Below are 27,423 nucleotides of genomic sequence, written 5' to 3'. Positions count from 1 at the left end.
CGCAGGCTATATATACCACGATTCCGGGGTGCTCGAACTGGCGGTGACGCCATATATCTTAAGCGGGACAGGAATGCGTAGCTGCTGACCTTGCGAAGGAATTCCTGTCTACTGACGTGCTTTCGATCAACCATCTGGTCCCGCCGCGGTGGTCTAGTGGCTAAGGTACTCGGTTGCTGACCCGCAGGTCGCGGGTTCAAATCCCGGCTGCGGCGGCTGCATTTCCGATGGAGGCGGAAATGTCGTAGGCCCGTGTGCTCAGATTTGGGTGCACGTTAAAGAACCCCAGGTGGTCAAAATTTCCGGAGCCCTCCACTACGGCGTCTCTCATAATCATATGGTGGTTTTGGGACGTTAAACCCCACAAATCAATCATCAATCAACGATTCCGCAGCACTCCAATACGGTGTCTCTCATAATCATATGGTGGTTTTGGGACGTTAAACCCCACATATCAATCAATCATCAATCGATCAACCAACATGTACTGGTCACGGCATGGTGGAACCATCATCTGTACTGCCCAAAGATATAAGAGCGGCAACGTGGAACCATCCTTTTAGTGGGTCCGGTGGCAGCATGGCGAACACCCGTCTCAAGCACGTCTGTTTCATCTCGCAGATAACATACAATTACAAATGCTATAGAAGTGATAACCGCTGTTTTTGCTGCTACTGGAAACTTGAGATGAAGCGAGGGCTGCGCTCTTCTGCTTTATAGATTTTTTCTTCGGACACCGATTACCAACAGGGACACTCGCCACTACCAGGAGATGACGTCACTATACTAACCCCCCTTAAATATAACCCGCCAAGAATGACAAGGCGCCTTCAAAAAAAATCGAAACGTCGGCAATTCCACTGAGGCCCTTTCACTGTTCACCCTGGTTACCCCACCACGTTTCCCATCGATCGGCTCCCAACTTGATCTTGAACTTGTGGATACTGTGACAAGAGAGGACGCAATATTAGGCCTTGCATTTGTAAACCAGCAACTTTTCTCGCACAGTGTAAAATGTGAAGTTATCGAGGGGTTACCCGACCACAAAGCTATCGAAGTCGCCTCTAACTTAGTGCACCCCCTGAAAAATTTGAAATCAAAACTGTTTTCAACTTTTCTAAACTGACGACATTTTCGTATTGGACACTTCAGCCTCATATTTAGATGAGTATGAATGTTGTAGCCAATATTGCAGTGTAAATACTCTACTTCTTACGTTTTGTGACATTGTGCGTGAATTCCTTTTACAGAATGTGCCTCTAAAATATAATAAACGAAACCCAATAAACCCAAGGTATAATAGATAAAAAATTCAACTCAGTCGTCGCGTGAAGCGCTTACGTAATAATCGTCAATCCAGGTGCAAGGAATATGTTTCTTCATTTAACACACTGAAAAGTAAATTAAGCGCTAAAATGAAATCGGATAGGAACTACTACTTTAGCAATAGTTCGGCTACATTTATGAAAAAAAAATTCATCCATCTTCTTCAGATTGATTTATCATGTCTCATCTATATCTTCATTGTTAATTCTTAATGACCAATCCTGCCCAAATTCTGCAGGTATAGCAAATGCCTTTAATAATTAATTCAATTATGTTTTGGCTATTGATAACGGCATCAATCTTTCATTTTCTGCATGCAGCAATGTGCCTGCTTTTCCTGATCTTGAAGTATAATCTCCCTCGGAGTACATAATATCATACTAAGTCTTGATGTTACGAAAGGCTCTGGCCCAGACGGTATACCAAATATGTTTCTAAAGAGGTCGTCGGAGTGGTGTGCTAATTAACTTACAGTAATATTTAACAAATCAATACTCTCTGGAACAGTTTCACAGATGCGGAAATTGGTATAAACGTCGTGCCTGTATTCAATTCTGGAAACAAGCAATTAAGAGAAAATTACTGGCCAATATCTTTACTTTCTACCGGCTCTAAACTTTTGGAGCATATCATTCATATACATTGTTGAATACCTAAATGCCCAGAACATACTTTCCCGACCACAGCTCGGCTTTCGTGCTGGCTGTTCTGCTGTCACACAGTTGCTTGAATTTACGCACGGCATGGCTTCTTCTCTTCCCGACCGAGGACAGATAGACGCCATATTCCTTGGCTATTTTAAAATCTTTGACTTGGTTTGTCCTACTGAGCTTTTCGTTAAACTTCGAGCATTTTTTCAGTGAAATCAAGCTATAGTTGACCGGATTACAGATTACATGCGGTGGCACACATAATTTGTAACGTTTAACTGCGTGAAGTCATCGGATGGACAAATCACGTGAGGGGTGCTTCATGGCTTGGTTCTAGGGCCGCTATTCTTTATTATCTTTACAAATGACGCAGAAGAAGTTATCAGTGATACTCCCTCCAATTAAATTTGGAATGTATGCAGACGACTGCGTTATATATAACACCATCTCTAATGTTGAAGATCAGGAAGTGTTGGATAGTGTTTTTCCATTGTTCTGTAAGTGGAGTGAAACTTGGCAAATGTCTATCAACGTCAAAAAGACTGTCCATGACCTTTTCAAATCAGAAACAACCTCTTTATTTAGCATATATGCTATAATGACAGTGTCAGTATAGCTCGTGTCACTGAGTTTAAATACCTTGGTGTAACTCTCGCAACAAATTTAAATTTATTTTCCATATGCTAATGAGGACAGTGCCATTCTAGCTCGTGTCGCTGAGTTTAAATACCTCGCAACAAATTTAAATGGCACACGCACGTTGAAACAAACGGCAACAAGGCTCTTCGAAAACTTCGGTATCTCCGACGCACGTAAGCAACTCCACAAAAGAATGCAAACTGGCGGCGTACAAAATATTGGCCAGGCCCATATTCGAGTATGCGTCGGTTGTTTGGTCACCTCCGCACAAATATGACCTATGCTAAAATCTGTAAAAAAAGCTATAGGTTTATATTTCGTCGCTATGATCAAAGGTTATCTCCTAGTTCGCATGCGCACCTTTTATCGCAACAGCATGTCAAACATCGGCGCACTTGCGATCGTGTCATCCTTTTGCATAAAATAGTTCACACCAGCTTGAATGTTGCAACGCCCATTTGTTTCGTTGCCGCTTCTGGATGCTCCTAAATATTACGCCCTTTAGAGCTAATGTTAGTCGTTTCAAATTTTTTTCCCCCGTTGACTGTGGATATATAGAATGAGATCTCCTAAATATTACGCCCTTTAGAACTAATGCTAGTTGTTTCAAGTTTTTCTTTTTTTTTCACGCCGACTGTGGATATATGGAATAAGCTTGACGGGTTTCTGCACAGACTCGATGCTCAGAAATTTGAAAAAGAACCACGTGAGCATACATTTTTTTTGTTAAATTGTACTTTTTTCTCCGTTGAGCCTTTGTACCCACTCCTGCTATGGCTCAATGATTGAGACAGCAATATTTGTTAATAAATATTTGTAAATAAATAAAGTCTTGGTTGAAAAATTATACGATGTTTGTTGAGTTCCTCCCACAATGCTCACTGTTGCTGTTAGAATATTTTTGTACAATCGTATGTCACGTTTGCAGTCATGCTAGATGAGCGACGCTTGTTCGGTAATGACCTGTGCGGTATTCTACAGCAGCAGTTACAAATGAAACCTGGAATAATTATTAACTTTCATTGCGTACCAAAAAAGAACCAGGAGAAAAAAGGGGGAACGCGGCCACTGCAATATGATTGTCCCCGTGTTGATCCTCGTAGTTTGATGGGGTTGAAGTCGCAGGTATTTAATTCTATTAACTCTACTAGGTTCATCTATAAAACACCTGCACATCACATGTCGCTGCCCTAGCTGTCAGTTTTGCTTGAACGTCAGCGTTGAATAGGCTCAGCGTTTCGTGCCCCAGTGGTGGTTTACGCCTCGACGCAGTAAGTAGCCTCAGTACATCTGTCTATCACAACGTTTTCACCAATGGTGGTGAATCTGGGGCGTCGAATTTGGAGAATTCTTCATTCGTTAGTGCCACTTGCGATCGTTTTGTCGCCTTGGCTATTGAAATGTCCACTTGCTCAGAAATCACTAAAAATGTCTTTCAGAATAAATGATGTATATAGCGTAAGCAGTGTTCTTGAGCACGCTCACTTCAGTCAGGATGACGTTTTTATTTTTAATTTCTTCACAAATGCTGCTTCATGTTGTTCGGGCACATTCTGCAACGATACGTTTGACGTCCCGAATAGTTGGCACTGGTTTCGGCTCTTACACAAGTGCTTTAGAGGTAACATTGTTAAAAATTGCAAATGCAGGAACTGTAGTCTGATATTTGCACATTTTCATAGAACTCGCATTTTAACCCCAAGTGGGAATACAACGCGGGGCTAAAGAGCGAAACAGCTAAACGTGCAACTTTTGTAAACAGCGACTTATCGTAAACAACCTAACCACGATTTCGTCACGGAGGTTGAATGATTGATTATCGGAGATTTACGTGCGAAGACCACGATATGCTAACCAGGTATGCGCTATGCACACCGGATTTAGACCACCTGAGGTTCTTTGACTTGCTTCTTAAACTGAGTACACTACTGTTCTTGCATTTTGCATCCATAAAAATGCGACCAGAAATCAAGCATATACTTGAGGTTAGCAGCGCGAAGCCTTACGTGCGTGGTTAGGGCGGGCACTGAAACAGGAAAGTTCGATAATGTAAGCATTGGCGCTACGCCGCTACTGTTACCTAAGGTGATCTTCCGTGACCTTGTTAACCACGTAAAGGCTAACAGGGGTGCAGCATAGACCAATTTAAATGATAGATGTTTCAGACCGTAAGCGCTTACCAAATTGGTGTTTTAATGAGGTCATAGCGATGTCCTTTATACAGGGTGTTTCAATAAATGTGTACAAATTTCTCAGAAATCAGACAAATGAGATATTTGTTCCATGCCTTCACAATTACTACGTCTGTACCTTTACACACTCTAATACGGCTAAATACATCATTTGAAACATTAATTAAGAACAGAATAAAAACTTTTTTTTCGTTAGTCAAATCGGGACATTATGTGAGAGGGGGGAATAGAAGCCCTTCATGCGAGACCCCATTGCAGCTTCGATATTTCGAAAAAGTGGTCTCCGTCATCTATTGACGTCTCGTTATGACAAAATTCAACGGCTGAAACTGACACCGAAGCACCGATGAGTGTAACAAGCAGTTTCAAGGCTCTTCAAGACAATGAATGCAGAGGTATAGTTCTCCCACGTTTTTTTTTTTCAACGTATATATGTATATGAATCAGGCGTGCTATAATTGCAGGTGCAGCCCGCACACCCTCGCAACGACGTCGGTTGGTGGTTGACTAGCAAAGCTCACTCATTCTAAACCTGGCCACCTAACACCACGGGTTAACTCCACTAATGAAACATGTAGTTAATTGTTCTGATTTTCTTAATTGCCACCTAAAATGACATATTTAGCCATCTGAAGATGCCTAAGGCTACAGAAGAAGTAATTGCAACAAAATCATGTAAATAGTTGATTTCCCTGATTTTCGAGAATTCTGGACACACTTCTTGAAACACCCCGTATAAAAAAAATTATATAGGTCCGAGAATATAGCAGCCGTATTGGAATTTCTAAATGTTATTAACAACGAACACTGTTGGCCTACGTCAAATAGATTATTTATAAGAGTAGAATACTTTGCTAATGGCTTGGGAAGCTGAGAGCTTTCTGTTCCGTATCCTTTATTGCAAAAACTTTAATAATATGCTCCCCCCACTGCATTGAAACCAACAATCGTTACTGCTCACGCTTAGAGTTGGTTGCATTTTTTTTTACATCTTAAAAATGCTCTTTCTCTGGTCCATAGGAAGCATATCGACCCACAATTGCGCGAGAAATCGTGCAATCATGGGTCATGGCCATAAGTGCTCTGGCATCGACCCACGATTGCAGGAGGAAGACTTGGACAGTTTCTGACCATAACATGCAGGAACGCATAACCTTGCCCTAATTGGTGACTCTGTTCGAAGGCATGCCATAAGTACATCAATTCTCCTTGCACCCCTCTTCGTAATTTTTCTCCCGATAGGCTACAATCTGATAAAGTTTTAAAGGTTACAGAGGATGTATACCCCTCGCAGGTCTCGCACCCAGCTTTTCCTGTTAGCAGACTGAATATGTCACTGCGCGGTCGTCTAGCCCTGGTGACCGGAGGAGCATGCGGCATAGGCAAGGCCACTTGCCACGCCCTGGCCGCCCAAGGAGCCAGCGTAGTGGTCGCCGATGTCGACCTGCACGCTGCTCAGGTCGTGGCGGCAGAGTTACCCGGTGTGTATGTCGTATCCGTTCTCTCGAACAACTAGATGGTCGCCTACGTGCGCCAATAGCTTACACGTGACATCAAGTGACGCACGCAAAGACTCCAACACGGCGTTTTAGATGACACCACACGAACATAATCGCGAGGCGATTAACCTTCTCCGCTGCGATAACGACGTCACTGGAACGTCACTGGGACACTGCGCATGAACAACGAAAGAAGCAGCCAGCGATGAGCTGTTAACACTAGCGTGACATCAAAAAGCTTTCTTCCCGCCATGTTGGTGTTCAAACGCGGATGTTACAGCGACGTCAGTGAAAGCCATCCGGGTTGAACAAAGGTTGGGGAACTGCGCTGAATGGGCGGTACAGAAAAATACTCACGCAAAGCGCGAAAAAAGCAACAACAATGTGAAAAAACTGACATTTGTTTAACCTTTCGTTAAGCGCCACCTGAGGCTCCACTCAAGAAAAAAAATGAGGCGGGAACGAGAGGGAGGGGTAAAGATGTGAGCGTAAAATATACACGCTTTGAAACGATTTATCAAGATTGGTTCCGCGAAAGTTTTTCTGAATACTCGTATGCAGCGCAAAGGCCCCCCACCTTTGTTCAACAAGTACAAACTGTATAACAAAGCTTACTGAAAAAAAAAAATTTAAAGGCATAACAAGATACATTGATTGATATGTGGGGTTTAACGTCCCAAAACCACTGATGATTATGAGAGACGCCGTAGTGGAGGGCTACGGAAATTTTGACCACCTGGGGTTCTTTAACGTGCACCCAAATCTGAGTACACGGGCCTACAACATTTCCGCCTCCATCGGAAATGCAGCCGCCGCAGCCGGGATTTGAACCCGCGACCTGCGGGTCAGCAGCCGAGTACCTTAGCCACTAGACCACCGCGGCGGGGCCATAACAAGATACAGTGGTATAATTTTAAGAAATAAAGAAAGCGATGGAACAGTGTTCATTTATGGTTTGCGTTAATGAATAATCGTAGTCGTCGCTTTCCGTGTTATACTCCTTGCCTCTAATGTCTGTCTTCGCGAAGACCGTGATTTATTGTCTGTAAAAGTTGGTAGTACAAACGTATTTATTTTGTGACGAGAAGATTAGGGAATACGTCCTTGTGCCAAGGTAACTTGAGCCCAGGCCACGTCCTAGGCCCTCGTGACTAATACTGGCGAGATGACGATTGCTCTCTCACTAAGCATAATAATTTGTCTTATAACAGGGTTCTCAAGTTAACTTCACCTAGCAGGACGTCGTCACAAAATTTAGCCCCGCAAGCACTGGAACAGTGAAGGAAGCATGTTTAAGCTTGGTGACGGGGAGGGGGGGGGGAGCAAGCTCAATGTAATCAAACGCGGCCATTAGGAAAAAAAAAATATTTCCCATGTTTACTTTGGACCAGAAATATAATGACCAGAAATGGTCCATTTCCAATATGAACCATTTAGGAATGAGACGTAGCATCAGAATTCGAGAAGCATCAGTACTGGTCTCCGAAATGACTGAAATTACTCGTAACAATATGAACGCCAACTTTGAAATGTATATATGTTTTGTTTCACGGCTATGTTTCCCTTTGTGGTGACCGTTTATATGGAATGTATATAAAAAAAAAAGAATGCTTCAGACCAGCGCAATCTCTATCGCCTGCCCGAACAAGAAATTTTTATTCGCAACAAATATACTAACAAAATCATGCGAGAACGATTAAGCAATGTCAAAAGCTTTGGACCACCAGCAAAACGTCCGCGGGCCGCTGTTTGAGACCCGTGGTCAACAACATGAGAGAAGAAAACAGAGTGTGTTCTGTGTATGTGCGCACTGGACATTAGTTAGCCCTTCAGTACACAGTTCCTTTTGTTTCCCTTGTTTTTTTAATGCAATCTAGGAGAAAAAAGGTTTTTGTCTGTTTTTTTTATCTCCCGATTTGCCACGTTCACGTCTCTTTAAAAGGGGACACGTGAACTCTATCGGAGGCCGTTATACTCGCCTCGGAGAGTCGTGACACCCAAAATGGTGCTTAACCGTCTCTTTGAACAGAGTCACATACGTGGGAATTCAGACATAATAAAAAGAGTCACGCGTCCCCCCCTCCTCCTAATTTTTTTTTCTTCGAGTGTGCGAGCTTCAAGCGCATAAAATATTTGGGTCTTACCTCAAGCATGTGTCTCTAACCACCGTATTCTAGAACGCCCCTTCACTCAACGCTCCACCTTCACTTGAGAAAGCCGACGGGAGCGTCATCTCTAGGCAGGGAAAGTCACTGCATATCAGTGGTATATTGATGCTATTCTTGAGTAGCGCAGCGTCATTTTCAGCCGAGCAGTGGTGCAGTGCGCAGCTCTGTCAGGTAAGAGGTGAAAGTCGAGTCAAGGAGCGTTTGTGAATACGGGGGTAAGTCGATGAAGTAGAGTTGTAACAGCAATCTAATCACCACTAAAAGAAAGTGCTTTAGTGCTATACGTTTCGGGTGTACCCATACGAGTACTTTGCATCTTTTTTTTTTGCCTTTTACAGACACTGCTACCCACAGAGCAGCTTTCGTGGATGTCAGTGACACGATTTCAGTGGAAAAACTGCTCGCCGATATCAAGGAGACCGAACACCTTCCCGTCAGCATCTTGGTGAACAGCGCTGGCGTAGCCAAGCATTCGTCAATTGTTGACACGACGGACGAGGAGTTTGACCAAGTAATTGGGGTCAACCTGAAGGTAAGCGTCTGCACCAGAGCAAAGTACTTAAGAAAACCACAACTAAAAGGCAGATGTTGCGAAGAATTTGACCATTGCTGCTTTCACGAGAGAGAGAGAGAGAGAGAGGAAAGGGCGAGAGAAAGAAAGAAAGACAGACAGACAGAAAGAAACAAAGAAAGTTGAAATATAGATAAACCGGCTGATTTACGATGCCACTGCCCACCCGTGCACCCTTGTCCTAGCGGAAATGTTGCGAAACATCTCTTCATCTCAGAAACTTTCGTTCTAGCCATACTGGTTACCCCCCCCCCCCCCCGCCAAACTCTACTAGAACAGCGGAAAGCAGCACAGGAGAATGTAAAAGAGACGAACTGTGACAATAAATATACATGAAACTTTGCGCAGTGACCGGGATCGGTGATAGGAAGGCCTAGGAGCAAGAGTGCAGGAAAAAAAAAAATACGATGGAATATAAGGTCGCGGAATTCACAGATGGACGAATGGATGAATAATTTTATTATGGTCCTTCGCTTCGTGCGTTTAGCGGGCAGCGGGCCACTTCCACGTTGGGACAGAGAGACCTTGCCCTTCCACCGCGTCGCGGGCCCGATGGACAGCCCAAATTCACAGATGAGGTAAAGTTAAAATTGTCTTGATGCCACACGGTTTAGAAAATATGAGTTAACGCATTCAAGAAGATGAAAAGAAAATTTGAAACTTGTAATTGCGAAAGGGAAGACATTGGAGCAAATATTTTTCCGGGGTCCCGTCACTCATAAAATGCCTCCTCCTTCGTTATCTTGACTGATCGTCGATATAGCTAGCTCTTGTAAACTGGCATTTCTCAATAACAAACCAATTAACGAAGTATATTAATGACGTACCAGCTACTGTAAGAATATTTGCCGACGACTGCATTGCCTGTCGCCCAATATAAGATACAGACGACTATCTGTTTATTGAGCATGACATCGGTCCAATAAGTAAGCCACACAGCAAATGGTCAATTACATTGAATATGTCAAAATGTAAAGTGATTTACTCGGAATGCTGCAACTTCACTGTATTCATACAAAATCAATAAAGAGAATGTTGATACCGCTTCAAAATATAAGTATGCAGGCATTACATTCACTTCAAATCATTTTTGGTTCGAACACACAACACCGCTTACAGCCAAAGCCTCCTAATCCATGGGTTACTTGCAATGAAGCTTAAACGCTCCTTTGAATGTACACGAACTAGAATACCAAACTGTTGTTTGCTTTCAACTACGCTTCCTCTATTTGGTACCCTCACCAGAATATATTGGAATGAATTGAGAACAGAGCAAGCCGCATCATTCCTAATGATTACAGCTACCAGTCTAGCGTCGCACAAATATAACTTGAACTATCATCGCAATCTTTGACTACTTGACGTGAAATTGCCTTGTAGACACTATTTCATTAGTTTATTCATTCACTACGAACACCAGCAAACATCAAGCGACGATATTCCGCGCCACACAGGTTTTATATTCAGTTCAACTGTACGCGCATTTACCGATGAATTCGTGCATTTGACTGCTCTGCGGTTCCACGAGCAGTCCGATGTTGAAATTCCCTTCCGGATAGCATCGCATGTGTGGAAAGTACTTATGTGTGCCTTGACATATTGACCTGTCATCTGGCGAAAGAAATGTTGACACTTGCCATTGTCGTAGTGCGGTCTCTGTGTTATCGCAATCTTTTTTTTTTTTGAAACCCCTCCTTTTTTAGCACGATAGTGTCGCTTTTTTTTCTCTCCTATTCTTCTTTTTTTCCCGGTGCGAACCGTAATACTGTATTAAATTTTCAACCTTGCTTGACTACATGACACTATAGGTAATACCCATATGATAATTTCCTTATTATGTATGTTTTATCTTTGCTATCATTGCTGAGATCTTTTTGCTAACAGTGGTGCTTTAACTAATTATTTAATTTGTATTGCACTATTCCTTACACAATGTCTCAATGGAGGCTTGTAAGGTATTGTTAAATAAATAAATAAATAAATAAATAAATAAATAAATAAATCTGTTCTCAGGATTTCATCCGAATGTACCTGGTAGTTAAAATATCTTGCTGGTAACTCTCCACAAAAAAAAAACGATAAATACCAATACAAAAAAAAGGAGGGGGTTGAGGGTTCAAGGAGAAACTATCAATCAAATGTCATTCAATGCACTGAAGGTGCTCTGGAGTGTATTATAGCAGTAAGAATCAACAGGGACATCTTGTCAATTCCGAAATCTTGTTGTGCACTTATGCAAATGAGCTTAGACAAACGAGGGAAAATTTCAGCCCGAAAATTCCGGAGCTGTATCCCTAAAAATCATTGTGCCGGAGACCAAGGAAACGTTCGACTGATTAGATAGATAAGAATTAGCGTACTGCAGTCAGAACCCTTTTAATTGTGTTAGGTAGTACGCTTATAGATATTATATTCAGTCACAGGGGCTCTGGATCACGAGGAGAAGGCTATATACATGAATGAAGAAATAATCCGGAATGCAAATGGTCACTGTGCTAAGCAACGATCGACACCTCAGCATTACCTTCAAAAAGAAACGTGCAAGATCATTGTATTTTGCGGATACAAACATATGTGGTAGAAACCTGGAGGATCACGCGCAGCTGGCAAGCCCGAGAAGCGATTGGCTTGCGAATTATAGCCTATATATTACCATTTACATTGACAGGACGAACTTCAATTAGTCTGGACATGTAACGCAGTCAACACACAGCTCTATATGACCTATACAACGCATGTCGATAGGAAGGTAGCGTAGTTCTGGCTGGAAAGAGGCTATAGTTACTGGGAATCGAAGGTAAAAATTTGCGTATTTTTAAGACGGTGTCAGCTATAGTACGAATCAGGGATGATTCGCTACCGCTATGGAAGAGGAATTCGTCCTGCTACGAACTTATATGTGGCGTTTTTTTTTTTTAAGAGAGCCGAGTCCACTCAAACTGAACTGAAAAATAAAGCAGTTTTTTTTTTTTTTGCTTGTGATAATATAGTGGCACCTGCTCCAACGGTCTTTAGCCTATGCACTCATGTTGCCCTTGTTCTGACTAAAATGTATATGTTGTGGCCAAAATATATATAGCCCATTATAGTCGACAATCGTAAGTAAAGTTCGGACTCCCTTCTTACAGACTGTTTCACGGTCCTATTCAAGCCCTTTGGGCTTGAATAGGACCGTGAAACAAGTCTAAATCATAGCGAATGAACAATACAGCTTTTTTTCGTGAAAAAAAGGAACACTATCTTTGTGTTTCTGTCGGTCCTGTCATTCGTTGTACGGGCGTAATGGCGACGACCTGCCTTGTGTAGAGCAAGTTATTCTTCCGTCCAAAAGACACATCATTCTTAACTTCCAGCGGCGCTTCCTTGTTCTTGGCGTGTGTTGAAGGTTTTCATAAAGTTCTACAGCTCCTCTTCTTCGCTCGTTTTATGCCACGCTGTTTCGAAGCACGCCTATTTCAAGAAATAGATCGGTGCTCAGTATTTTCATTTCAGTTGTCTTTTATTTCAAATACGGCATCTTAGACAGAAACAAGGACACGTTATTGAAGCGCCAAAATGAAAAATAAGCCTTAAGAGTCGGAAAGAACTAGTGTAGAGTCGGCATCTTACTCTTTCAATGCGACATTTGCCCTACAAAAACATTTCATTCAGTAAGAACTAGACCGCTCAAGAAAAAAAAAGCTAATTGTGAAAACAAAAGCGCGATAGAAAATGAAACAGATTCAATGCGGCCATGTTAATTGTATGGGTCGCGATTGTTGGCGCAGCGATGGTTCAAATGATATGGCTGACTTTCATTCAAATAGATGCAACATTTCGCTCACTTTTCATTGATACTGCTTTTTTGAGACCACTTCCGGTCAGGAATTGCCCAATTTTGATTACAGTTGTTTTAAAGGCGAAAGAAACTTAGGCTAGCTTTACACTCCCGCGAAATTTAGAGAATGCTTCGGTTTCGTGACATTTCTCTTACAGGAAAAAAAACCACATACAGGGTTGTGATAATTATTCTGTTCGACTGACACGAGATAACATATTAATGTTGCCTCGAGAAAAATGAAACCGCTTAGAACAGGGACCTGAAATTCAATCTCGTGGCAAGCAGCAACAATTTTACGGTGGCGGTGACATCTAATATGGATTTGTCAGTGTCACTATATTCAGTCCAAGTCTAGTTTTGACAATGTAATTATTAGGGCAGTACACTGAAATGAGATCCTAGACAAAGGTACATTCCGCCGCACAGAATACCAGCTGTGCTCTTCTATTTATCATTTTAGCCTACAAAAAAAAACACGTTTACTGCAGAAAGCATGACTCGACCTCATAAGACCACTTACTAGGATGGAGGAGGGTGACACCTATCATTTGTATAATGAGCAAACACAGCACGAGGAAAAAAAAAACGTGGCACAAGGCAAAGAAAGGTACAAGGCAAACGCATACTTCTGAACGTTTATTAAAAAAAATGAATGCATATAGGAAGCAAAAGCAGATGTTCACCAGAGAACGAAACTTATTAGGATGCGCCTGTCTGGTAGGTTTCTTAATTTTGTCTCACAATTCTTTGCTATTTTTTTTCGCTCATTACGAATTGTCAACATTACCAACTCGTCAACAGGCTATTCTATTGCATAATCATTTGATCGATTTTCTTACCACATTCACAGTGCTTCGCTGATATGTATGTATGTATGTATGTATGTATGCATGTATGTATGTATGTATGTATGTATGTATGTATGTATGTATGTATGTATGTATGTATGTATGTATGTATGTATGTATGTATGTATGTATGTATGTATGTATGTATGTATGTATGTATGTATGTATGTATGTATGTATGTATGTATGTATGTATGTAACGTAAGAAGGTAGCGATGGTTAGGTAGAGGCAGAGAAGGAAGAAGTGGAGAATGGGAAAAACATGGAGTATGAGCCGGGCCACGTCTCCCATTCATCATAAGCGTCACACGAGTCGGCAGGATGGAGACCTGCCTGCCCCTTCATCAGTCACTCACCATCGACGCAGTTCCCCAGAAGACGCACTGACCGTACAATGACTACCGAATCATCGCCTAGGAGGACAACGACCAGCACCATGATAGAACCATCGGCTGACCTCGACATCCCCAAGTACACCGGATCAGTGGACGACGGACCCGTACAGGACTGGTTCAACCTGTTCGAACTCCACGCTACCGCTGCATCTTGGTCGGAACGGGAGATGGTTACGAACTTCAGTGACTACGTCACCGGTGAGGCATTCAAATTTTACCTGATTCACATATTCGAGAACGACGAGTCATGGCAAAAAATCAAAGAAGAGATGATTGCCCGTTTTAACGACTACGACAAGGACTTCCTCATTACCGACCATCTGCATACAACCACACTCGGCCGTCACAGTCCACGCTTATTTCTCAAGGAACGTGGCGTTCCACTGGGTTTCTCTTCACGAAAGTCGGCATTTTCAAAGTCGTGGCACCAACATACGACACGAGACGTCGCTCACCCTACTGATGCATTTCATGCTTCTTCGTCTCGCATACATGGTCCACCACCTGGTTTTCTACGACGCAGCTCTTCAAAGGCTCCTAACGGTCACTATTCGTGTCATAAGGACGCCTTGTTCATGGTAGACCAGCTGACACATGAGGAAAATGCCGAACAACGTCATGACGACTCAAAGAGTGAAAATCAGTCTTCACACATTGAATCAGCTTATTTTCCATCTAGCACAAATGGGCTACCTCCTGGTTTTCCGCCACTTGGCTCTTTCGTCGCTCACAACGCCCACCTCACATCTAGCACGCTCACAATGGTCGGGGTAGAGCTGCGGAGCTCGGAGAAGACTCAGCCAAGCCCTGAACCTACCATCCAGATTCAGGAGCAAGAACCACTCGCAGCGAACAGCGAAGAAGAAGCCGCTGATGATGTATCTGTCAGCTCTGAAGCATTACCTTCATTACCCGAAATGCAGCACAACAGCCTAGAGACTACTACCTGCCCACTCGACACCACATTCAATTGCCCAGAAAGTCAGTGTCATGGTGAAAAATGGCTGCCACCTCAGGTCTTTTCGCAGCAACATCATCAATGCCAGCAAGTCCAAGAACAACAGAGATTCCAAGGGCTATACGAACAAGGACGACGACGAATGGAATCATCTTTGGAAGAACACACGCGGTTTATGGAAAGCCGTTTACAAACGTGTCAACCAAACCGACGACATATTCAAGATTTCTCACTCGAAACAAAGAAAGCATCGAATCCAGGATATTTTCCCAAGGGACGTCGAGTAAGCTTTCTCCGGTCGAGATCAGGACTCAGGCAACACGACATACAACGTCGAGAAAGGCGCCAAACCATACCCTGTATTCCGCAAGGACGCAGAAATCGCCGCACCAGCCTCGGTGAACAAGCACGCAAACGGGCGGCGACGCATGGGTTCCAATCAAGACAAATAGCACGACACCTGCGCAAATCATCCCGCCAATGCTTCAAGACCATCAAACCACGTTCATTCATCGCAAGAATACCGGCTGTGTTTCCATGTGATTTCACGCTCAAAGCATGCTTATGCTGTCCAGAGCGCAACAGCCAGCCTCGCCCTCCAGAGCTGTACTTGATACCCCGGATTGCTGTCCTCTCCTGTGAAGCTATAGTGTGTTAACGGAAACTTCCTCGGACTTGGAATGATCTCTTTTTGACAGTGCTCAGTTCTAAGCCGTGCATGTTCAGTTTTATTTCTGTTCGTCTGACGTGACTTCTTTCGGGGGGAGGGGGAATCCTGTAACGTAAGAAGGTAGCGATGGTTAGGTAGAGGCAGAGAAGGAAGAAGTGGAGAATGGGAAAAACATGGAGTATGAGCCGGGCCACGTCGCCCATTCATCATAGCGTCACATGTATGTATGTATGTATGTATGTATGTATGTATGTATGTATGTATGTATGTATGTATGTATGTATGTATGTATGTATGTATGTATGTATGTATGTATGTATGTATGTATGTATGTACGTCTGTCTGTCTGTCTGTATGTATGTATCTATGTATGTATGTAGGTATGTATGTATGTATGTATGTATGTATGTATGTATGTATGTATGTATGTATGTATGTATGTATGTATGTATGTATGTATGTATGTATGTATGTATGTATGTATGTATGTATGTATGTATGTATGTATGTATGTATGTATGTGGATAAATCAGTAGACTCAAAAGATAAATAAGACAAATGAAGCCTTCATGAACATGGCATGAATCGTCGTCCCTATTTCCCTCAGGGCACGTTTGTAACGTCAAGAGCCGTCGCACGGTCCATGATCGCCTCCGGCGTCAGGGATGGAGCCATCGTGAACTTATCGAGCCTCGCGGGCGTCGTTGGACTTGCCGGCATGGCGGCGTACAATGCATCCAAGGGGGCTGTCGCGGCTTTGACCAAGGCGGTGGCTCAAGATCTGGCACCGCACGGCATCCGCTGCAACGTAGTGGTGCCGTCGTTGATCGAGACACCGATGATCGGCGTGCTGCCACAAGAGGTTCAGAGAACGCTAGTGGCACTCACGCCTCTGCGCAGAGCGGGTAAGCCGGAGGAAGTGGCCGAGGTCATCCTGTTCCTCTGCTCCCCGAACAGTTCCTACGTGAGCGGAGCTTCACTTGATGTTACCGGCGGAATCGTGCCATGAAGGACTTTTTTTGGATACCCAGTCACGACGGCAAGTCCTTCTATCGAAACATTAAAGCGTTCAGCGTGAACTCAAACGAATATGAGTGAAGACGTGTCATTGTTTCGCAGAATACACCTAGTGGCGTGAAAGGTTTCTGCGCAGGCTTCTTTGCAGAGCAAATAAAAGTCGGGACCAATGTAGGCACACATGGTATGCGTCCATGCATGGGTGTCTACATTTTTCTCGTCTTTCATTTGCGATACCGAGAAGCCGGCTGCAGATATATGCTACCAGAAAGCCCGTACCACAACCTTCGCGAGCTTCTTCAAGCCTGGATGACGCGGGTTCGATTCCAGGTCATGGCGAAATACAAGAAAGAAAGCACCCGTGCGATTGTATTCAGGCCTCAAGAGGTCAAAATTTATCGGGAGTTCCGGTGTGCGTCTTATAATCCTATGGTGGTTTTAACGTGTAAAGCATCACAATTCTCTACGTTAAAGGGACAACGCATGAGTTGAAATGTCAATTAGTACACATTATGTTTTATCTGCGACTTAGCAATATTATCACTGCCCAGCTTACCAGTATCACGAAATCAAGGTTCGCGATTGCCCAGTTTGATGAGACGCCGATAGAGATGATAACTGTGCTAGCTGGCATCGCATAGGGTCAATGCACTACATGTCACCGAATGTAGCTGAATAATTCTAAGAGTGGGCAAATGTTTCAACAAGTGCACGTGTCGAAGCTTGAGCTCCACTGACAGCCCCTGCTCAAGAATTCTTCATCTCATCAAAATTCCACTTGTCCCTGAACCTGTGCTTAGAATGCAGCTGGTAGACTACACAATAACTCTAGCGTCACACAATGTTCCATAACGCAGTGAATACATGAACCGAATGGACAAAAGGACCACCCACACAACCGCCTTTGAACCTATAGAAATCAAACATGTTACATTCCGCAAGATACATTATCATGTTGAATAACACGGCCCGCGGTGGCAGTGCAAAGGGAACATGTGGCTGTCGTAAGTACGCTGGGCTATACATGCGCTGTCTACTTCCAAGCCCGATGACCCAAGGAGCTTTGTGAGCAGCCTTCGCAGACTCCCTCCTCCTCTTCATCAGTGGCCCTGAACTCGCACTCCCATCTTTAACCGGTATATATTAGTAAATTACCGCTTCACTGAGATTGTATGCTTCCAACATGCAAACGCCCAACCAGCCCAATGAGTGGACTGATATTTCAGGTTGAGGGCGCTACCTAAACGACTTGCAGCGTTGACTGGTCAGCGATTTCACATGTTCAGCAGTGATTGCACACAACGGTCACTTGGAACCGTGCCAAAAAGCCGAGTGAATGGGGTGGGGCCGTGTATCACATTTATCGAGCCACTCGCATGCTGTACATAACGTCGCTGATAGCGTATGTACATGTACATGAGCCTCAGCGGAAAAATCTTATCTCGAGTGTGCTCTGCAGGGTAACACCTGATAACTGCCCAGAAAAAATAAAGATACGGGTTCGCAGCGAGACAGGACCTTTTCCGGATAAGTTTGCGAGTCCACTGGAGTCAGCAGCACAGTAAGCATGTCCCTGCAAGGCCGTCTAGCCATGGTGACCGGAGGCGCCAGCGGCATTGGCAAGGCCACGTGCCACGCCCTCGCCTCCCAAGGAGCCAGAGTCTTCGTTGCCGATCGCAACCTGGATGGCGCCAAGGACGTTGCAGAGGCGTTACCAGGTAAGCTGCCCTTCTCTTCGTTCGTATAAGCACAGGCGAGCACTCATGGGTCACCAGTCCCCTAAAAAGAGGCCCAAACTCTCTTCCGCACTTTTACTCAGTCTGACATATCCCGTTATTATATAAAGGGGAAGGTTATGGTCACGTAGCTTCTGACGATAGTGGCGGCCAGTCTCCTGATCTTATTTCAAGAACTGCTCACTTCCAGTCGATACTTCCGGGAAGCCAGGGAACCAAGGAAGCTACTGCTTGAAGCATGACATATCCGAATTTTCATATTTTCATTCCTCGCGAAAAGTGCTGTCTTTTGGACTCGACCAACAAGCTGGAAAATGGGTGGCGGGCGGGGCTGCAATAAACTATTGCACCCCTCCCCTCAAATGAGAAGGAAGAGGAAATAAATAAGTGGAGAGACAGGGGGGTTGTGTAGTTAACAAGTATGCAACGACAATTGGGAATTTTTATCACTCGTCGCAGGCCCTGCAACCCACAAGGAAGCCTTCCTGGACGTCACCAAAACAGAATCGGTGGACAAACTGTTCGCCGATATCAAGGACACCGAGTCGATTCCAGTCAGCATCGTGGTGAATTGCGCTGGCATCGCCGGGATGTCTCCGCTCGTCGACACGACAGATGAGGAATTCGACGAGATCATTCGGGTCAATCTCAAGGTTAGCGTACAAACGACAACAAAAAAGCAAAACTTTCCTTCTCTCACTCCGGAAGTACCCGCACTTATTTGCGGAGCTCTAACTCAGCATTTGACATTGCCTAGTTAAACATCTTGCTCTGGGATCCTATTTAGAAACAAATGCACGCGTCTGTATTTGCCTATTTTGAAGAGTGAAAATTAAGTCTTGATAGTTGTGTGTATACTTGGATCTCACTTCAATTATGGGTTTGCTTATCTCGTCAAAAAATTAGCGACATTTCTACGTATAATTTTTCAAAGCTGCAAGGGAACTCGGTAATTTATACATTCATCTTTTCACAAAATGATGTCTTCGCCGATAGAAAACAAGGTTATTGCGTAGTGACTAATAACGACATCGTAATGCATACCTATGGTGCTACACCGTTTCGTCTCACTGTTTCGTATCCACCTGAACTATTCTGATCTACTTCACTTCTATCTAGATTTCAAGTTGACCAGTCACTGTCTCACGGTGCAATGCTCGTAGTGCGTTACGCTACATAGTTAATTTGCAATGAAAAGAAAGGCGTTCCGCCCGTCTTCTCCCGCACTCTCCCTCATATAAGTACATGACTTACAGTTAAAGGTGCACTCCAACACTATTCAAATCCCCATGTTTTATTCGTGGGTTACGTAGAGTGACGTACAGGTGCAGCAAAAACGGCAGTGATAGCGAAACGCAGTGTGAAGTTATTGAACTTGGAAAATTCAAAATACAAGAAAAAATGCCGACCCTCAACTCGATTTTCGCGGGGTCGTTTGATTACATTTCACTCGCCCATGAGCACGGAAGGCTGCCCCAATGAAATAAGCTGGAAGCGCTTACGTAGGGGAAGCTCGCACCCCACGGTTGCTTTTTTTTTTCTTCTTTCAAAGCATGGTTGACCTTCTGTTTGACGCCTGGCTTGTCAGAACGTGAGCGGGAGCTGCTGTGTCAAAGCAAGGTATTTTCTACAACATACCGAGTCCCTACTTCCTCTTATTCTAAGAAAGGAACTTGTAAAACGACCAGGACAGCGAAGTACGGTTGACCCTTTGCACCATGTTCGGTGAGCCACCTAACGAACAACATTGGTACACTGCACCCCTTCAACAGTGCACGTGCGGAAAGAGACAGCTCGCAAACTCCCAAAAGCAAGAAGATGGAAGAGAGAGGGTCTACCGTATGGACATACCATCTGGGCAAGCCAAACATCCAGTGGTGAAATGGCAGCCAGCGTCTCTGTCGGGCTTAGTAGTCGCAGTGATGTTTTTTTGTTGTGGCCACGTCTGGTCAGGGTTCGATGAAAAAGCCCATAGACGAAAATGAAACAGGTTAGTAACCTCAGTATTGATACTACACCACGATCGCTCCTAACGTTACCTTTGTCCAATCATGCGGCAGCAACCTACCGGCGTCGTCTCCACCCGCAAACTTCTGACGAGCGCTACTACGTGGTGTTGCGGTCGGCAGCGATGTAGCGACTTTATTGCGGGATCAAAATACTAAATCACACGATATCAGCGATCAGAGCAATGCCAAAATTACCTCCAGCTATCATACGCAAAACACAGATAAAACAGGTGCTTCAATAGTGTTGGAGAGCCCTTCAAAGCCTCGCACTTAAGACAGTGTACTGTGTACAAATATTCTTGTGTACAAGAAAAATGTACACATATTTCTGCGTTCTTTCTTTTCAACCACTGCTGCACTTCCCTTCGCAAGATGGAATAATTGAACCATTGGTCATAAGTTACTCAGCGAGACGGTATCTTTTTAGGCGACGTGGCTATGGACATAGCAATAGTGCGCCACTACTTTTAAGAAAAAAAAAAACAGAAGTAAGCTGCCGTGCAAGCCCTGGGCTTTAAGTCGTTGCATTTTCTTTTTACAGGGCACTTTCCTGGTTACAAGGGCAGCTGCCCGTGCCATGATTGCGTCAGGCGTCACCGAGGGGGTCATCGTGAACATCGCCAGCATTCTTGGCAAGACCGGGCTCTCTGGTTGCGTCCCGTACACCGCTTCCAAGGGGGGTGTCGTGTCCCTGACCAAGTCGGTGGCTCAGGAACTGGCACCGCACGGTATACGCTGCAACGCTGTGCTGCCATCGCTGACGCAGACTCCGATGATCGATACGTTACCTGAGGAGAGTCACAAGACGTTTTTTGCACTCGCGCCTATGCGGCGAGTTGGACAGCCTGAAGAAATTGCCCAGGCTGTACTTTTTCTCTGCAGCCCACAGAGCTCGTACATGACAGGTGCATCCCTTGAGGTAACCGGTGGATTCGGAATGTGAAGGCCTTGGCGAGTGCTACTGCCCTTTCGGTGGGTACTAAAGGCTACAGCTTTGGCTGACACAAAATTTGAATGCTTCTTTTCTCATTCATTTCTCCACGAGATCAAGGTGTAAAATCAAATCTTCTGTAATACTGCTAGTACAATACTACTGCTGCCACTACCGCCACCACCACCACCACCACCACCACCACCACCACCACCACCACCACCACCACCACTACTACTACTACTACTACTACTACTACTACTACTACTACTACTACTACTACTACTACTACTACAACGACGACAACAACTACTACTGCTACTACTACTACAACTACTACTGCATTATTTATGTCTCTTCTCGTGTCTTCTCACTTACAACCTTACACCACATGATTCACATAAAAAATAGCGCCAATAACGACGGACAAGAAAACAAGGATCAGATACTGTCCAAGTATATATTGTGCGGTTCTAGCAAATAAATCTTGTTGTAAGTCAGTGCCGCTGTCTGTCTCCTTCTTTTCTTGTCCGTCGTTATTGGCGCAGTTTTTTATGTGAATCATGTCGTACTAACTCGCCCAAGCAACCACGCTAGCTTACACCACAGCTTTACTTGCTGGAGAGGCCGTGGTGTGTAGTATGCCCGAAAACTGACTGTCACAAGGTCGAATACCAACCATGGTGGTCGCATTTCGATGGAGGAAAAGTGGTAGAGGTCCGTATGCATAGATATAAATGCCAATAGAGAACACCAGGTGGTCGAAAATTTCGGAGCCATCGTCTACGGCATCTCTCGTAATAGGTTATTTAGGAACATAAAACTTGACTAACACCTTTTCACAGGAAGAAAAAAAAAACACTGCCATGATGGGCTGTGCGCGGGAGTACAAAGGCTAAGGGCGCAGCGTTGTCAGTGCATTTTCGAGGGTACGCGCCAATTTGCACAGCCCAAAGAGTGCTATGGCGGCGCTCAGAAAGGCGTTTATGAAAAGGTGATTATCACTCTGCATTATAGGAGAGGCACAGGGTGGACAGCGGCAATTGTGAGAATTTTCATGGGTCGAGATTGCGGTGTCGTGAAGCTTAAATCGTTCTTCGGCTCTGGTGATGATGATGAACCTCGTTGGTTAGCTACATTTATCACAGCCTAGATATTTGCAATGGAAGGATCACCCCTTTTCTGCCTACTGCACGGGAGTCAAAAGTTGTTGTCAAAGTCACGGCAGCGCATTTTCGGTAGTCTTCGCTGACAAGGTTGATAGCATAATGGCTAATTCCGGTTTTTTAAAGACGCTAGTAATTTTAGGGACACTCAAACGCAAGAATTCTAGTCTGTCTGTCTGTCTGTCTGTCTGTCTGTCTGTCTGTCTGTCTGTCTGTCTGTCTGTCTGTCTGTCTGTCTGTCTGTCTGTCTGTCTGTCTGTCTGTCTGTCTGTCTGTCTGTCACTCGATTCAGACTGCCGGCAAAAGCTTAAGCCCTTGCTCAACACCCAACCATCTTAACCTGGTATCTGCGTTCATACTAGTGAACAATGTCAATCAAGAAGGAAATATTACGCATAATCAATACTTAACTGTTAAATGGTATTTCCTACGCTACGCGAGGACGATACGGTGCAGCCACCTATCAATGACTCTGCGTTCTACACAAGCTTTCGTTTCCCGACATTACTGCCAGATGGTGTCTATATCTCACGCGGCGTAGAGTAACTGTATATGCTACTTTTACAGTTACTATTTTTAAACTGCATATTTTTAAACTTTACATACTGTACAAGGGGGTCGGATTGGGGGTGCAAACTGGGCATTCGCCCCGCTCAGGCCTCACCAGCACTTGTCCCCCACCCAAGCTATACCAACGCTCCGCCCTACACAGCGACGATGCTACACTTATTTACACCACCCCTGCAGAAAAACCTGGCGACGCGCATGATACTGCATATATCTACTGCTTATGTATGTACACCCCGAAAACGAATTCCTGACTACGCCCAGGCCCTGTCGTAGATACCAGAAATCACTGAATATCGTCATTATCTGTACAACGATTCCTCATCACTCCAAACGTCCCTGCTCCTCCAAACTTGTTTTGTTAAGATACATACAGTTGTCACTGAAGCAGGTGAAGATAGTGAGAACCTTCAAAATTTGTCAAATGTTGCTGTATCCACAATGACTTATCCTGTGGACCACAGCGATGGTCAAGTCAGAGACCGCAACCTAATGATCCAATTCAGGAAGCAATGGGTTCGATTATCTGTACCGCGGATGCCCAACCGCTTTTTAAAAATAAGATCTAAGTCGGCCGTACGTTGTACGAAGTGGCGATTTCGTAAACGGGAAGACGCATATATATATATATATATATATATATATATATATGGTGGGAGTTGCAAGGAAAAATGCTTAAGTCATTCTTGAAAAATAAGTACCCACGACAGAAATCGCCATGAGAAAAACTGGTTGGTGCCCGGCGTCATTGAAAATCGAACCCAGCATTTATCGTATTTGAGGCGGACGCTCCGCTCACTTCACTGACCTCTGCCGTGTACGAAAGAACATTTACGTCACCGTCATAGGCGTATCAACCGGGGTGGTCAAGGGGGGATCAAGCCTCCCCTCCCCGCCCCTGAGAAAAGTTGAGGGGGGGCGAGCTCCCCACTTTTGTCACTAGTCACTCTCACCTGCATGCTGGGAAAACCAACAACAGTAATCACTGAATAAACAGTAATTACTCAATTATATTGTCACGAGGAAATGAAAATGTTATAAGGAAATGTTGTAATGAAGTAGAAATTTCTCCTGTGACGATTGTCCTTGAATGTTCCTTGCGGTGCGGGCCGCCTATGCGACTCTTTCGCGCCTTGTGCTGTACCATTGCAAAGCGGGCTACAGTACAAGGCGCGAAAGCGTCTTGTATTTGCTTAGTTCTAGATGGGAACAAGCAGTCGTTTTATGGAACGGTCAGAGCATTTGCTGATTCAGGAAAATTGTTTTCTTTCACAAAAAAAAAATGAATAGCGTCATCGCTGCTTTATCGAAGCGGCTGTGAACCGATTGTGACGAATCTTTTTAAATGTTTTAGTTCTGCCGTACTATAAAAGCGCCACAAAAAGGTTTGCGCTCTAGTCTCTGATAAATCTGATCAGCCTTGCTTACGGTAAGTAGGACCGATGGCAGCAGTTAGCAAACTGGCGAAGAATAAATCAGTGGACTCGAGTACAGTGTGAAGTTCAGCTTCTAAGCGGCGACTCGCTCGCTGGATTCCGTGCCAACCGGTTGTGCCCTCGCGATCTCCGATGACAGCGCAGCTCTGACCGCCTGAGTTGGTCCTACGCCACCTCCTGTTGCCAACAAGAGCTCTCGCAAGTGGTGCCCCGTCCTCGGACTCCTGTGACCGTGTTTCATCTTTCCTCCGTCATCGCTCGCTGTCCCTGCGCATCTCTCTCTCTCTCTCTCTCTCTCTCTCTCTCTCTCTCTCTCTCTCTCTATATATATATATATATATATATATATATATATATATATATATATATATATATATATATATATATATATATATATATATATATTATGAAGTCTTGGTAGTTTTTGCTGCGACAGCGTTTCATTGAGGAAAGACCTCGCAAAACGAACGGGCAGAGCCAGTACACAGACGATGACGATGATGATGACCCAGAGTGGCAATGAGGACAAAGAGACAAGCGGATGATGGTGATTGTGATCATGCAGGGATGAGGACGATGTAAGTAACAAATGCCCACACTAATTCCCCCCACTTGGAAGCGGACACCCTGGCCGCCGTAAGTCAAAGTGACGGGGAACGTCGCGTTAAAGGTTTCATGCGACAAACGTGGACAATCTTTGTGCTGCGGTAGCGGCGGTCTGTTGGGGCGACGAGTGGTGTCACACGATAATTAACCGGCGAAGTCTGTTCTAAAACAATGTATGGCCCGATAAAGCGTGGTTGGAATTTGTCACAGAGACCAGGAGTGCGAATAGGTGTCAAAAGCAGCACCTCGTCACCAGTTTGGAAAGACACAACGTGGTGGGATTCGTCATAGATGATCTTCCGCTCGTGCTGTCTCGCTTCAGTATTGATGCGAGCCTGATGGCGAAACTGGGCCAGGCGGGAAATGTATTCTTCGCTAGAAGGCTGACATGAATTCCCATGGCTGCTAAAGAAGGAGACGTCGAGAAAGGTATACTCGGGGTGCGTCCGTACACGAGGTAAAACGGTGAGTAGCAAGTTGTTCGCTGAACGGCGGTGTTGTAAGCGAATGCGAGGAATGGTAAAAGAGTATTCAAGTTTTTGTGGTCGGGTTGGACGTAAACGGCTATCATGTCTGCAAGGGTTCGGTGAAATCTTTCTGTAAGACCATTTGCCTTAGGGTGGTAGCTTGAAGCTGTCTTGTGAGTAGTTCCAGAAGCGCGCAGTACTTCATTTACCATTTGTGACAAGAACACTTTGCGGCGATCACTAAGCAGTACACGAGGAGCCCCATGACGCAGGATTATGGCGTGAAGAATAAAGTCTGCAACTTCCACAGCTGAGCCTGTAATAACAGAGGAAGTCTCAGCGTAGCATGTCAGGTGGTCAACAGCGGTCACTATCCATCGTTTGCCAGCAGAAGTGACGGGGAGAGGCCCGTAAAGGTCAACACCTACAACCTCGAAAGGCATTGAAGGGCACGGAAGTGGCTGTAGAGGTCCAGCAGGTGCAGACATGGGGAGCTTACGACGCTGGCATGGGTAGCAGGAACCGACGTACCGAGCTACACTAGAAGAAAGGCCAGGCCAGTAATAACGACATCGAATGCGGTCAAGAGTTTTTTTAAAACCAAGATGTCCAGCAGTCAAGTCGTCGTGGAAGGCTTCGAGCACCTGAAGTCAAAGAGAGCGTGGCAGTAGAGGAACCCACCACTGACCGTCAGGGTGGTAGACGTGGCGGTAGAAAACCCCATTGTCCAGCTTAAAGTGCAGGAGTTGACGACGGAGTCGCGCGTTTGGTGGATGAGAAACTCCCGAAAGGTGGTCCATCATGCGTCTGCAGTATGAATCGGGCCGCTGGCAGGAGATAAATGTTGGCTCGTCGTCCGAAAAGGGTTGCGTTATTGATGCGAGCGTATGAACTTTGGTAGATGTGGCGGTTGAGTTCTCACCAACGCTCATATGTGTAGTTGGAAGCGGGCAACGAGATAAAGCATCGGCGTCTTGATGTTTTCTGGCTGACTTGTAAGTTATGTCAAAGTCGTACTCCAGCAAGCGTAGTATCCACCGACCCAAGCGTCCGGACAAGTTCTTCAGTGTAGAAAGCCAGCATAAGGCATGGTGGTCCGTAACAATTGTGAAGTGACAGCCGTGGAGATAGGGACGGAACTTCTGGACCGACCAAACCACAGCCAAACACTCTTGCTCAGTTATAGTGTAGTTCTTTTCAGCAGAGGTGAGTACGCGACTGGCATATCCAACAACTTTCTCTAGGGAACACTTGTCGCGTTGTAGAAGAACGGCTCCTATACCAAGGCCGCTAGCGTCGGTATGAAGGATAGTCGGTGCAGCTTCGTCAAAGCGGCAGAGCAGAGGTTCAGACGTGAGTGCCCGCTTCAACAGCTCTAATGCCGTTTGACATTCTTGAGACCACAGAAAGGGGACGTTCGAAGCGAGTAGTTGGTGTAATGGAGCAGCAATAGAAGCGAAGTTCTGGATAAACCGGCGAAAATAGGAGGCGAGGCCAAGGAAACTGCGAAGCTCCTTTGGTTTTTCGGGACGCGGAAAGTGAAGGACTGCAGAAATCTTGTCAGGGTCGGGCCGGATGCCATCTTTGCTAACGACATGTCCTAAGACCTTGATAGATTTGCTAGCAAAAGAGCACTTCTTAGTGTTTATTTGAAGCCCTGCGCCGGCAAGGCACGTCAGAACTTGATCCAGTCGTTCTAGGTGCTCAGGAAACGTTGACGAAAAGATAATGATGTCGTCCAGGTAGCAAAGG

The 27,423-nt window shown here is 44.8% G+C and overlaps 2 protein-coding genes across 2 annotated transcripts; both read left to right on the top strand.

Annotated features, from left to right (window-relative positions):
- Window positions 1–2,752: 2,752 nt before the first annotated feature.
- LOC119188166 ((3R)-3-hydroxyacyl-CoA dehydrogenase) lies at window positions 2,753–16,825 on the top strand. The gene is made up of 4 exons (XM_037436088.2): window positions 2,753–2,788; window positions 6,102–6,288; window positions 8,813–9,006; window positions 16,344–16,825. The coding sequence occupies exons 2-4, from the start codon at window positions 6,138–6,140 to the stop codon at window positions 16,743–16,745; spliced, it is 747 nt and encodes a 248-aa protein (XP_037291985.2). The 5' UTR covers window positions 2,753–2,788; window positions 6,102–6,137; the 3' UTR covers window positions 16,746–16,825.
- Window positions 16,826–18,277: 1,452 nt separating this feature from the next.
- Window positions 18,278–21,507, top strand: LOC119188165 ((3R)-3-hydroxyacyl-CoA dehydrogenase-like). The gene is made up of 3 exons (XM_037436085.2): window positions 18,278–18,471; window positions 18,949–19,142; window positions 21,040–21,507. Exons 1-3 carry the CDS (start codon window positions 18,321–18,323, stop codon window positions 21,439–21,441), a joined length of 747 nt encoding a protein of 248 aa, XP_037291982.2. The 5' UTR covers window positions 18,278–18,320; the 3' UTR covers window positions 21,442–21,507.
- Window positions 21,508–27,423: the final 5,916 nt, after the last annotated feature.

Source organism: Rhipicephalus microplus, chromosome 1, assembly GCF_043290135.1.
Source record: "Rhipicephalus microplus isolate Deutch F79 chromosome 1, USDA_Rmic, whole genome shotgun sequence".
Lineage (NCBI taxonomy): Eukaryota > Metazoa > Arthropoda > Arachnida > Ixodida > Ixodidae > Rhipicephalus > Rhipicephalus microplus.
This window is presented reverse-complemented; position numbering and strand designations above follow the sequence as displayed.